The 11818-nt window shown below is 42.5% G+C and overlaps 1 protein-coding gene across 1 annotated transcript; it reads right to left on the bottom strand.

Annotated features, from left to right (window-relative positions):
* Window positions 1-439: 439 nt before the first annotated feature.
* LOC132832448 (uncharacterized) lies at window positions 440-11814 on the bottom strand. Its single transcript, XM_060850446.1, has 5 exons — window positions 11682-11814; window positions 10827-10955; window positions 6821-6946; window positions 3330-3394; window positions 440-1449 (listed from the first exon to the last, which is right to left on the bottom strand). Exons 1-5 carry the CDS (start codon window positions 11689-11691, stop codon window positions 1153-1155), a joined length of 627 nt encoding a protein of 208 aa, XP_060706429.1. The 5' UTR covers window positions 11692-11814; the 3' UTR covers window positions 440-1152.
* Between the last annotated feature and the right edge of the window lie 4 nt (window positions 11815-11818).

Genomic DNA, 11818 nt, shown 5'->3' with positions numbered 1-11818 from the left:
GGGCCTGTTTGGGTTGGCGGAAAGTTGTTATGGAGCATATTCCCATGGACTTTCTCACAGGTATGGTACACCACAAAACTGAGAATTTTTGTAAGACATGGCAGCCCTTTATGGAATACCTGGACACAGATTTATCTGCCACACTATATACTGGGCGATATACAGCCATAATTATTGTGTTTCACGAGTCCAATATCCAGAGAGGAGGAACTGTGAATGTATGAGTGTTTTGCTTGGCTGGGCTGGGTTATTACTGTTTATAGGTTTGTGTTGGTTATTATTTAGTTAGTTAGTTAAATAACTAGCTGGAGTTTTATTAAAATTCTGTATGTGTTTACACATTTGTACATGAGGTTGAGTTGGTTTTTATTACTTGGGTTGTTTTTTGTATTGTTTTGAATTGTTTTGTTTTGTAATTGTGGAAATATTAAAAAATCTATTTCTCCAATAAAAATATATTTTAAAAAAGACATCTTGTGGGCACATGAACTGGAAGGGTTTGGAGGGACGTAGACCAAATGCTGGCAAATGGGCTAGCTTAATTTAGAATACCTTGTCAATTTGAATGAGTTGAAGTACAGGGTCTGTTTCCATATTGTACATATCCATGACTCTATAGGAAAAACAGGCCTAATGCAAAAACATTTCAGATGGACTGCCAGGCCTTGCGCCCCAAAGGGCTATGTCCCATTGTATAGTCGACATGGGACCCTTTAGGTTTGTTTTTCAGTGGTTAGCACTGCTGCCTCACAGCGCCAGGACCCCGGTTCAATTCCTGCCTCGGGCAACTAACTGTGTGGAGTTTGCACATTCTCCCCGTGTCTGCGTGGGCTTCCTCCGGATGCCCCGGTTTCCTCCCACAGTCACGAAGATGTGCAGGTTAGGGTGAATTGGCCGTGCTAAATTACCCCTAGTATTAGGTACATTAGTCAGAGAAAGATGGGTCTGGGTGGGTTACTCATTGGAGAGTCAGTGTGGACTTGTGGGGCCGAAGGGCCTGTTTCCACACTGTTGGGAAGCTAATTTAATTAGGAAAATTCAAAAGTGCATCCGACATCTATTCCAATCTGTAATTGGGAACCAGAATTATAAAGCCAGCCTCATCCGATTGTCATATTGTTTACGATTGAGCCCAGTTATTGAAGTTTTCGATTAACCGCTGGTTTTGCAGATTGAAGCATATTCACATGCGCCCTCTGCCGAGAAATCTGTTGGGCGATGTCTGAAGGAGACTTGCCGAGTAGACTCCGTGTGTCTTTGTTCGGCCCCAGAGCAAATTCCGTGCGTGTCCGTCGGGAATGCTGACGAACAGCACCCAGCCTGTCCCACGTCTTCTGAGTGCGTCTTCGTCGGAGTTGCCCGTGAATGTTCAGGTGGTTCTTCGCCTGATATCGTGATATTCAGCTGCGCGTAGACAATACCAGACCCCTGTGAAGGAGAGTCGCCAGCCTATCGGAAAATAATGTGAGGCTGTGAAGGACGCTTACGGAACCCCGCCGCGTTTGGTCCAGTCCCCACCACCACTGCCCTGGCAATGTTTACCCTCACCCCACACCAACACAGAGCTCGCTGCATCTGGAATCCAGATAATTTGTGAATCGATTATCCAAAGCGAAAACAATCAAATGTTAATTAAACTAGAACAGCAATACTCATATTATTAGAACATCAGGCCACAAGTCCAGAGATGGGCAGGTCAGGTGTCCGTGGTGTCCAAGGATGTGCAGGTTAGGTGGGTTAGTCATGGGAAATACAGGGTTTGGAGGAGCTGGTGTTGGACTGGGGTGGACAAAGTTAAAAATCATACAACGCCAGGTTATAGTCCAACAGGTTTATTTGGAGGCACTAGCTTTCGGAGCGCTGCTCCTTCATCAGCTGGTTGGTGAACAAGCAGCGCTTCGAAAGCTATTGCCTCTGAATAAACCTGTTGGACTATAACCTGGTGCTGTGTGAAATACAGGATGACAGGGAAAGGGCAGCATATTGGGATGCTCTTCAGAGGGTCGATCGAATGGCTTGTTTCCACGTTGCAGGGTATCTATGATTCTATAACATGTGGGAGCAGATTTAGGCCATTCGGCCCATCGAGAGCGCTCTACTATTCACTGAGACCACGGCTGAGCTGATAATCCTCCACATCATCATTCCCGATTCCATTTCTGCTCAAACATCTGTTTACTGTCATGAGTCCGCAACAGGGTAGGCCATGTGGACACGACCCGTCCGTCCAGTGACATCGAATTGCTCTGGTTTGGTTTTGCAGCAACTGGGTTGTCATGTTCATTATAAATGGGGAACGCAAGGTGGGATATGACGATATGAGGAGCAATTGAGTGACAGAATCCTACCCCAACTCTCAGCACGAATGCCACAGAATAGTATGTTAACGCGAGGATCATACGGCATCATTATGCCCCTGGATATTAATCTGTCTCATTGCCAGCCTAACCCTTAGCATTTAGAGTATGTGGAACTCCGCCTTTCCAACCCTGTGATCTTACTCTCACTCAGTCCTAATTAGCCTTGCATTTTACTTTTACTCTGCCATGCCAAACTCTGTGAATCAAATGGCTGACACTGTCCCTTTAGCCCTAAGTAAGCTGGCAGTATTATTGGGCTGAGCAGTAATAATTGAAAGAAACATTTCAATTCCAACTACCGACATTGCAAAGTTCCTGTATAAACTGGAGTAAACTTCCAAAATCCCAATAACCCCTTCCCCAGTATCCGGGATTTCAGCGCTGAAAAACGGGGATCAGAAATGGAAAAGATTGTTTGGATTTGACGTTTCAATTCGCTCATCACCTCAAGGATTTGATGGACATTACCCTCCTCTCTCGCTCTTTCCAACAGAACAAGGAGTCAGGTCTTTCCAATTGAGCTGATCATGTTTCAATAATCTTCAACCGATCTCATGCTGATTTGATTTACGTCATCCACCCTTTCCCACGTCAATTTAAATGAACATACTCCTCCAATAATTTGTGGGGTTTTTTTGACTGAAAGCTGACAATTCAAACACTTAACAGCTAGCCTCATCAAAAATTTTCCTTGTTAAATTCCTTTTAACATGCTCAATTTTTAAAGATCTTATTTTGTGCAGCAAACATTTGGTCCGACTGTTAAAGAAAATGGTGTGACTGCCCCCTTATCATATAGAAGAACCAATTCCAACATGCTGTTCATAATAAGAATAATCTGAGATTAGCAGCGTAGCGGTTCTTTGTTGCGAGCAGTCCCATCTTAGACCCAAGAGCCAACAAAGGCAGCAGTAAAATCAAACAAGCTTTAAAGAGAGAGAGAAAAAAAAACAAGAATTATCATAGTACCTTGCGCGACGGCTCTTGGTGTCGCCGGGGATAATGTCTGAGGCAGATCGAATCGGCGCAAGCATCTGGAAGGAAAATGAAGAGGGCCCCTGATTAAAAACATTCGGCGCAAGCGTTCGCAGAACTATTCTCTGCATATAAATTAAATGAAGGGCTTATGCTCGAAACGTCGAATTCTCTATTCCTGAGATGCTGCCTGGCCTGCTGTGCTTTGACCAGCAACACATTTGCAGCTGTTTATATAAATTAAATAGTTATGATAATACCTCTGCATTTGTCGGGATAGGGTTTAAATCGTAGCCAGTGTATCATTTTAACGCCTTCGGAAGGCTCACTGGGCTCTAACAACTCCGCTTGCTCTCCATACGTGCTGCCAGACCTGCTAAATTATTCCAGCAATTCCTGATTTTTTTTCCCCCCGGTATACATAGTTCATTCAGTTGCTATCACTTTAAGACATGTTATGATTTAAACTGGGGTGTTATTGTGGAAAAGTATGGCGTTTGAAAAACACAGCAGGTCAGCCCCAAACACCGCCTCCCTTGCTCCTCCGATGCTGCCTGACGAGCTGCGTTTCTCCCAGCGCCACATTTTTCGACTCTGATCTGCAGAATGTGCAGTCCTCGCCGTCTCTGAGATGCTATTGTACAAGACAGGTCCAATAATTAAATATAGCTTGATAGAGCATCAGTGTGTATGATGTGAGTTGGTCTGGGTGTTTGTATGTTTGTGTGGGTGGGTGCCGTGTGTGGTGTACGCGTCAGATGTGTGAGATGCGGTGCGTATTGTGCATGTGCGGTATACGAGTGTTGTGTGTTTGTGTGTGCTTTATGTCTGCGCATGTGTGGCGTGTCATACAACATGGATACGGACTCTTCGGTTCAATCAATCATCGCCAAACATGTTCCCAAATTACACTAGTTCTATTTGCCTGCACTTGGCCCAAATCCCTTTAAACCTTTTCTATTTATTAATTTATACAAAAATCTTTTAAACATTTTAACTGCACCTGCAGCCATCACTTCCTCTGGCAGTTGATTCCACACATAAACCACTCTGTGTTAAAAAAAAGTTACCCCTCATTTCACCTTTAAATCTCTCATCTCACCTTAAAAATATGCGCCTACTTTTGAACTACGGCACCCGAGGGAAAATACTTTTGTTATTCACCTTGTCTATGCCCTTCCTAATTTTAGTAACGCATATAAGGTTAGCCCCTCAACCTCCTGTGCTCCAGCTAAAAATGTCTCGATCTCTTCAGTTTGTTTTATATGTGAAGTGTGCCTGAGTGTGCAGTCAAAGTTGATTGCTCGTCATTGAAATGCATTCACACCATTTTCTTTAACAGTTGGAGCAAATGTTTGCTGCACAAAATAAGATCTTAAAACACAGTCATGTGAAAATTGAAGGCAATTGAATGATCTTAAAACACTCAGCAAATAAAGTTTCAAACTGTTCGTTGATAACAAGCTCATGTGCAGAGAAAGACACGCCTCTTTCAACTTCAATGATTCTTTATAATGGCCTTGCCATGGACGGTAGACCATAGAAACAATTTGATGAATTCTAATAAAAACAAGTCTTCCATAAATTCAAGAGCTGATACTTTCTCAGTTCTAATAACCTGCTGATTTCTAATCAAACTTTTCTCCTGTTGGAATTTTGCAAACTAAGTCCTTCAGTGAACAAGTTCTTCTCCAGGGACACAAAAGCTAACTTGCTTCTGAACTCAGCTCTGGTATTTTCTATACCTTTTTTAAAAAATCAACTTGTTTGAGCTGTTCTCTTCTGAATCAAAAATAATTCTAATGGTCTAATCTGTTTACTTTGCTCGTCATAACCCTAAAGTACAAACATCTTGTTGCAATGACACTAGTGAGGTCAGGTGTTGCCTGCTTTCTAAAATAAATTGGATTTCGTTCACTGTTCAAGAAGGACTTGCTGACCTTCAAAGAAAAACTTCACAGGTCACCCATCAGCTTCCATTGTGAAATCCAAATCCAAAAACAAGTTAATATTTATTAAGTGCACACTGTCATTAAATGTAGAATGCAGACTAGATTTGAACAAAGTGAATTACATCGCCCAAAAACACCAAAACTCTAAGAAGTATGCTGGAGTACGATAATGCACAGACTTGACAGTAATAAAGCAGGCAAAACTTTCACAAAGGAGAAGTTTGACTGTTCTGGAGATATCAGAGCAAATAATACGTTAGTCTCCACTAAAGCAAAATAATAATAAAACAAAAAATACTGCAGATACTAGCAATTTGATTTTTTTTAAAAAAACAAAAATAATATGCCAGAGAAACGCAGTTGCTGTGGAAAGAGAAATTGAGTTAGTATTTTGGAGTTGAATTAACTGCTTCTTCGCAACGCTAGAAGAATCCTACTGGACTGGGAATGGTTTATCTTCAATCACGCTGCACGACTCAATGAGATGCTGCTGCTGCACTCTGTTTCGATAGAAGCACATTCGATTTCAGTTAGATTGGATTGTACCGGAGCAACTTTTATATATGATGAAAAAATTATCATTAATGAAGAAGAAAATAGGAGTAGGATGCTCCAATTGGCCCTGTCCACAGAGCTCCGTTCGACAATAATTCACACCAATATTCTGAACCTGAATTCCAAATGCAGCAAGAAACTATATTAGGTAAAACAAAAATCACAGAACAGCAGGTTATCGTCTTGCAGGTTAATTTGAAAGCATTGGGTTTCGGAGCGCTGCTCCTTCATCGGATGCTCCTTCACATCAAACTATATCTGGAATATTGTGTGCTTTAACTGAGGAACTTTCCTTTACTGAGGAACTATGCTCTTGCTGTAGATTGCAATAAAAGTTTACTAAATTATGATAGCACTGGTGTATGACAAGAGATTGAGTTCGTTAGGACTCAGTTCATTGAACTTCAGATGAATGAGGGGGGAATCTCATAGAGACCTATAAAATTATAACAAGCTAGATGCAGCTGGGAGGTTTCCCACGGTGGTGGAGTCCAGAATTAGGGCTCTAAGGATAAGATGTTTAATGAAGGAGTAGACCATTTAGGTCTAAGATGAGGAACAATAATCCTTACACAGAGATAGATGCGTAATTCAGTACCACAGAAAGCGGTGAGGCCAAAAGATTGTGTTTTCAGGAAGGAGGTAGATATCGTTCTTGTGACTAAAGGGATTAAGAGATATTGGGCGGGCGGGGATTTGGAATTAGAGTATTGCACCCAATGATCAAATATGATGATTATATTGAATCGCAGCGCAGTCGCAAGTAATCAAATGGTCCACTGCTGCTCCTATTTCCTACGTTTCTGTGTTTCTTGATTTGCACAGTTCCATTGGTAAAACACAGCTCACCCAAGACATGTTGACTTTCATAGGGGAAAAGAAAAGAGTAAATCCCGTTATGTCCCACTGTTGCAGTTTTAGGCTGATTCCACCCAGGAGCCGCGGCCTGGAATATGGTTCGCAAAGCAAATTACTCACCGATCCGCCGTTTGAAGAGGTAGAGGCAGCAACACGCCGACACGATGCCGATTGCAAAACCCAGAATGATGCTTATGGGAACTGTATTGCGAGTCAGCCAGTCCCCGCTTTCTTCGAAGTCACTTCCTGCCAGAGAATTGCGATTAAAACCGAGGGCGCTTCAAAACCTCCAAACTAGGAATTATTTCAACGGCATAAAAGGATACCGCAAAATTTATCTTTGAAAAAGAACAACGTCTGATAGGTTTTTGCCAAAGTTGAAACCGTGGGAATAAAGGGACAGGCGGAGACTTCCCGGATGGCCTGCATCTACACTGTAGCAATTCTAGATTTACATAGCAATACCTAAAGTGAATGAGCTTAAAGCTTGACTTCAAGAGTCTATAATTTAAGGTGACTGTTAAAACAACGAGCGATGAAATCAGGAAAATATAATTCCCGGCAAAAGAAAGGAATTTATACCGTTTGTAAGGGTTAGCAGACCAACTACAATGGAGGATATGGCAGCCGGGCTCTCAGCTAAGCATCAGCAGCCCGGGTTGGGTTCACAAAGCCTCTGTCAAATGGGAATATGACGCACAACAAGTATCATAGAATCATAGAACCAGAGAACTGACAATTCAAAAGGAGGCCTTTCGACCCATGCCCAGACACTGGAATGTGGAGAAAAGTGGGTGTGAGTTGGAAAAAAACTGAGCTGCTCGGGATGTTTTTGTTCACTCAACGAATTGCTGTCATTTTGAAGAAGCTCTTTGCAAAGGTGGTGGGAGAGAATGCCACATATACATTAAAGACAAAAGAGAAGCAGAGTGATAGGAAATAGTAAAGAGGGATGGTGAAATAAATGGACATTTCAAATAACTAACAAAAACCGATAGGTCCCGTTCTAGAATGAGCGGTCCTATGAACAGCCATGTTTTATATTTAGGAGCCAAGAATAGAAGGTAATTTTCAACTATTTGGACCGTTTTATTCATATTCATTTCTATACCAACCTGTAGAAAGCCGCACACTAACATCGGTAGGACACCAAGAATTACTTACAGGCGTCAATAGCAATTAACATGAGGTCCTCTACGTCCATAGCGTCTACATCAAGTCTTGCACACCAGATTAGATTAGATTACTTACAGTGTGGGAACAGGCCCTTCGGGGCAACAAGTCAACACCGACGGTGTAACCCACCCAGACCCATTCTCCTACATTTTACCCCTGTCCCTTATACTACGGGCAATTTAGCATGATCAATTCACCTAACCTGCCCATTGTGGGAGGAAACCGGAGCACACCCACGCGGACACGGGGAGAATGTGCAAACTCCACACAGTCAGTCGCCTGAGGCGGGAATTGAACCCAGGTCTCTGGCGCTGTGAGGTAGCAGCGCTAACCACTGTGCCACCGTGCCACCCATATTAATTCATAGGCATGCGAAAACAAAAGCAAAATATTGCATTTGCTGCAAATTTGAAATAAAATCGGTGAATGCTGGAAATCAACATTGACAGACCATGAATTCGGGTCTGAACCATAACTGTGCTTCTCTCTGGACAGATGCTGCCAGAGCTGTGAGTATTTTCCAGCGCTTTCTGATTGTACCGCGGAACCCCGCGTCGTCTGTCTGTATCTGGCGAAGCACATCCATTTCAGTTGTACATCAATCTCCACACCTGACAGTGAGAGTAGCAACATAGAGCACTGCACACTGACACGGTCTCTCCTTCAAACAGAAATGAGAGCATGACCGTCCAATTGAACGCACCCAAAGTACTTGAAGATATTGAAGGGATCAAACAAAACGTTAGATTTGTAGTTGGCGTACCGCCGGAGTCCAACAGAGACACAGACATAGACATGCCAGAGAATTCCTAGGGACCTGGCACTCCAACCACAACGCCATAACCAAACACATAGATCTAGATACCATCTATAAACCCGTCAGAAAACGAACAGGGAATGACATCACCACAAACCCCAGGAAGCCCATCCAGGACAAACATATAAATAGAAAGTAGGAGACAACAGCTTCGCTTCACTTGGAGGTCGCCACTGATGGTGTTACCTAGCCAGGGAATGAAACGTCTGAATATCAAACCTACAGCTCAGTGAGCAACCCTACACCCTAAACCTCAACCTGAGCTACAAACCTTCACAAACCTTGCAACAGAGACATATGTTTTAGGGCAGAAAGTACTTAATTTTCTTCACAGTGCGCAGAGAAATCTCCAGAGTCCTGGAAGAGCGCTGTATTGAACAAGAAAGTAAGAAAATACTGGGCATCAAATAAGTAACATTATTCAGGTTCTAACCTCTTTTTGAATCTTATCTACTTTGTCAGTATCTTTGGGACACGTATGGATGACAGACATTACCGTGGATAATTCATTAAGGCTTTTTTTTTCACCACGTTAAAAATCACACAACACCAGGTTATAGTCCAACAGGTTTAATTGGAAGCACACTAGCTTTCGGAGCGACGCTTCTTCATCAGGTGACAGTGACTATCACCTGATGTAGCGGCGCTCTGAAAGCTAGTGTGCTTCCAATTAAACCTGTTGGACTATAACCTGGTGTTGTGTGATTTTTAACTTTGTACACCTCAGTCCAACACCAGCATCTCCAAATCATTTTTTCACCACAGCGGCCTCCTTCCACAATTGCAATTAAACATTGCGTTTACACATGTATTGCGTCTCCAATACATGTCTCACTTGGAGGTCGCCACTGATGATGTTATCTAGCCAGATAATGAAACGTTTAGATATCAAACCTACAGCTCAGCGAGCAAACCTACACCCTGTACATCAGAAAGATGTTTACGGCAAAACATTTTTGGGAACGAAATGCAATGTCGAGTTTTATTTTGTTGCTCGGGAAATGAAAGGTCCTAAGAGATGAAAATTACCTTTTATTCTTGACTCCTAAATATAAAACATGGCTGTTCATAGGAGCGCTCGTTCTAGAACGGGACCTATCAGTTTTTGTTAGTTATTTGAAATGTCCACTTATTTCATCATCCCTCTTCACCGTTTCCTATCACTCTGCATTTCTTTTGTCTTTAAAGTATATTTCAAATTCTCTCCCACCACCTTTTCAAAGACCATCTGCAAAATGACAGCAATTCGTTGAGTGAACAAAGACTTCTCTGGCAGTTCAGCATTAGCGGGACGTGAGGTCTTAGAAAAGTAACAAGACAATCGGTGAACAGGAAGTGAGGGAAGTTTGGGTGAATTGCGAATAGCTAACATGGATTCAGGAGAGCCAAATTAAACTTGAGAAAACGGTTTTGAAGATCTAACACAGAAGTTCGTTGAAAACTATGCAAAGGGCGCTTTTGCTAAGTAATTTAAAACTTCGTTTCATAACACCATGGCTGAATTCTTGACATCCTTCCTAAAATATTAGTCCCCAAATTGGGAACAATGGGTTTAAGATACTACACAATAAAAGGAGGGATGAAGATGTCACCCTCATCTCAATACATTGCTTACAGGAGGGATGTGACAGCAAGACAGAGGGTGCAGAGGGGATTTACCGGAGTGATGCCTGGGCTGGAGAGTCTCAGCTATGAAGAGAGATTGGACAGACTGGAGGTTGCCTTCCTTAGGCCTGAGAAGGGAGATGGTTGAGATGTAGAGAGTTGTGTGGGTCATGTGTAGGGGATTAAAAAAAACTCTTGATTGAGTGTTCAAGACGGTCGTGGGGGGATGATGGAGGGCAGGTGGCACAAATTTAAGACAAGATGCAGGAGGTTTACAGGTAGATGTGAGGAGAAGCTTTTTCGCCCAGAGGGTATTGGGAATCTGGAACTCACTGCCTGTCAGTGTGATGGACAGGAACCCACATAACGTTGAAGTAGTAATTAGATAGGCACTTGAGATGCCAAGGCACACAAGACTATGGATAAGTGATGGAAAATGTGATTAGCTGGTTAGGCGGTAGTTTTTTGATAGCATGGCCGAGATGAGACTAACGGCCTTTCGTTGCTTAGATCGCTCTGACTCATTACCTGAAAGTGCGTGGATTACTTCATTTCCATTGCCAGCAGTTGTGCTTTGCATTGTTGTATTGTGCTGGGAGGTCTGGTTATGCTGTCCGGAATCTCCACTCTGTGTTTGCAATACCTCTGGAAAACTTTCTAAAATGGTGAGTATTTCAACACAGGATAATTGCCTCCACTAATATACAGTTAATTTAATTCACATCAGAATCTAATATTGTACGAAATGTGAAATAATAGATTCTGCCAGTTTATTCATCTTGCATCCAGTCAATTTCAAATGCCGCATTTTACATCAATACGAACTTATCAGTATGGAAAGTTGTTTCCAATTTTCCAATTCCCCTTCCTTTGCAGCTTTCAATCAGTTACTAAACAACGACAGAGAAACTGACTTATTTTCAGCAAACGATGGGTGCATTTCATTTACATCTAAGAGAAAATGCATATTTTAGATACATTCTCTGGACGTGTTGGGTTGTTTCAATACAGTAAACGATTTTAAATATTCCAACCTGCAGGAGTTCTATGGAGGACCTGTTGTAATAAACGCGGCCTGTTTAGCATCCTCTCACAACGCTGCACATGGAGACAGAGGTTCAACAAGAACTAACAACGCTAATGTTATTGATGACAGGATTCCAACCATTTGGAAGGATAATATGCATTAGTCGATTACTCGTCATATTAAACTATTTCATAGCGAACAAGCTCAAGAAAATGTGGCCGCTTATAGCGGCCATCAATATGCTGTCGAATAATATGGTAAAGGATTTGCAAAGAGCGGGAGTTTGGTCGCACGCAGGAAAAGCGAGCAGTAGAATTCACAATGTGTTTCAGGACACCAGCCGCCACGGGACTTACTCAGCATCATTCGGCGGCCACAGGGTGGGCTGTTTGGATCCCGAGTTGATGTCAGCTCACATCGCCAGGAGGGAGAGTTCGCCCCTTTGACGATATTCTTCTGAGCAAAATGCTTGTGATGTCCTTGCACAAGTAAC

This window comes from Hemiscyllium ocellatum, chromosome 35 (genome assembly GCF_020745735.1).
Source record: "Hemiscyllium ocellatum isolate sHemOce1 chromosome 35, sHemOce1.pat.X.cur, whole genome shotgun sequence".
In the NCBI taxonomy this organism is placed as follows: Eukaryota; Metazoa; Chordata; class Chondrichthyes; order Orectolobiformes; family Hemiscylliidae; genus Hemiscyllium; species Hemiscyllium ocellatum.
Note: the sequence above shows the minus strand (reverse complement) of the source record. Positions and strands in the feature narration are given on the sequence as shown.

Bases quoted from the DNA above. Each gene is read 5' to 3' on its own strand.
- LOC132832448 (XM_060850446.1), bottom strand. The intron at 6,947-10,826 runs GTAATGAGTCAG...ATTCTCTGGCAG, and splicing joins AGTAATCCACGCACTTTCAG to GAAGTGACTTCGAAGAAAGC. The intron at 1,450-3,329 runs GTACTATGATAA...ATTTTCCGATAG, and splicing joins ACCAAGAGCCGTCGCGCAAG to GCTGGCGACTCTCCTTCACA.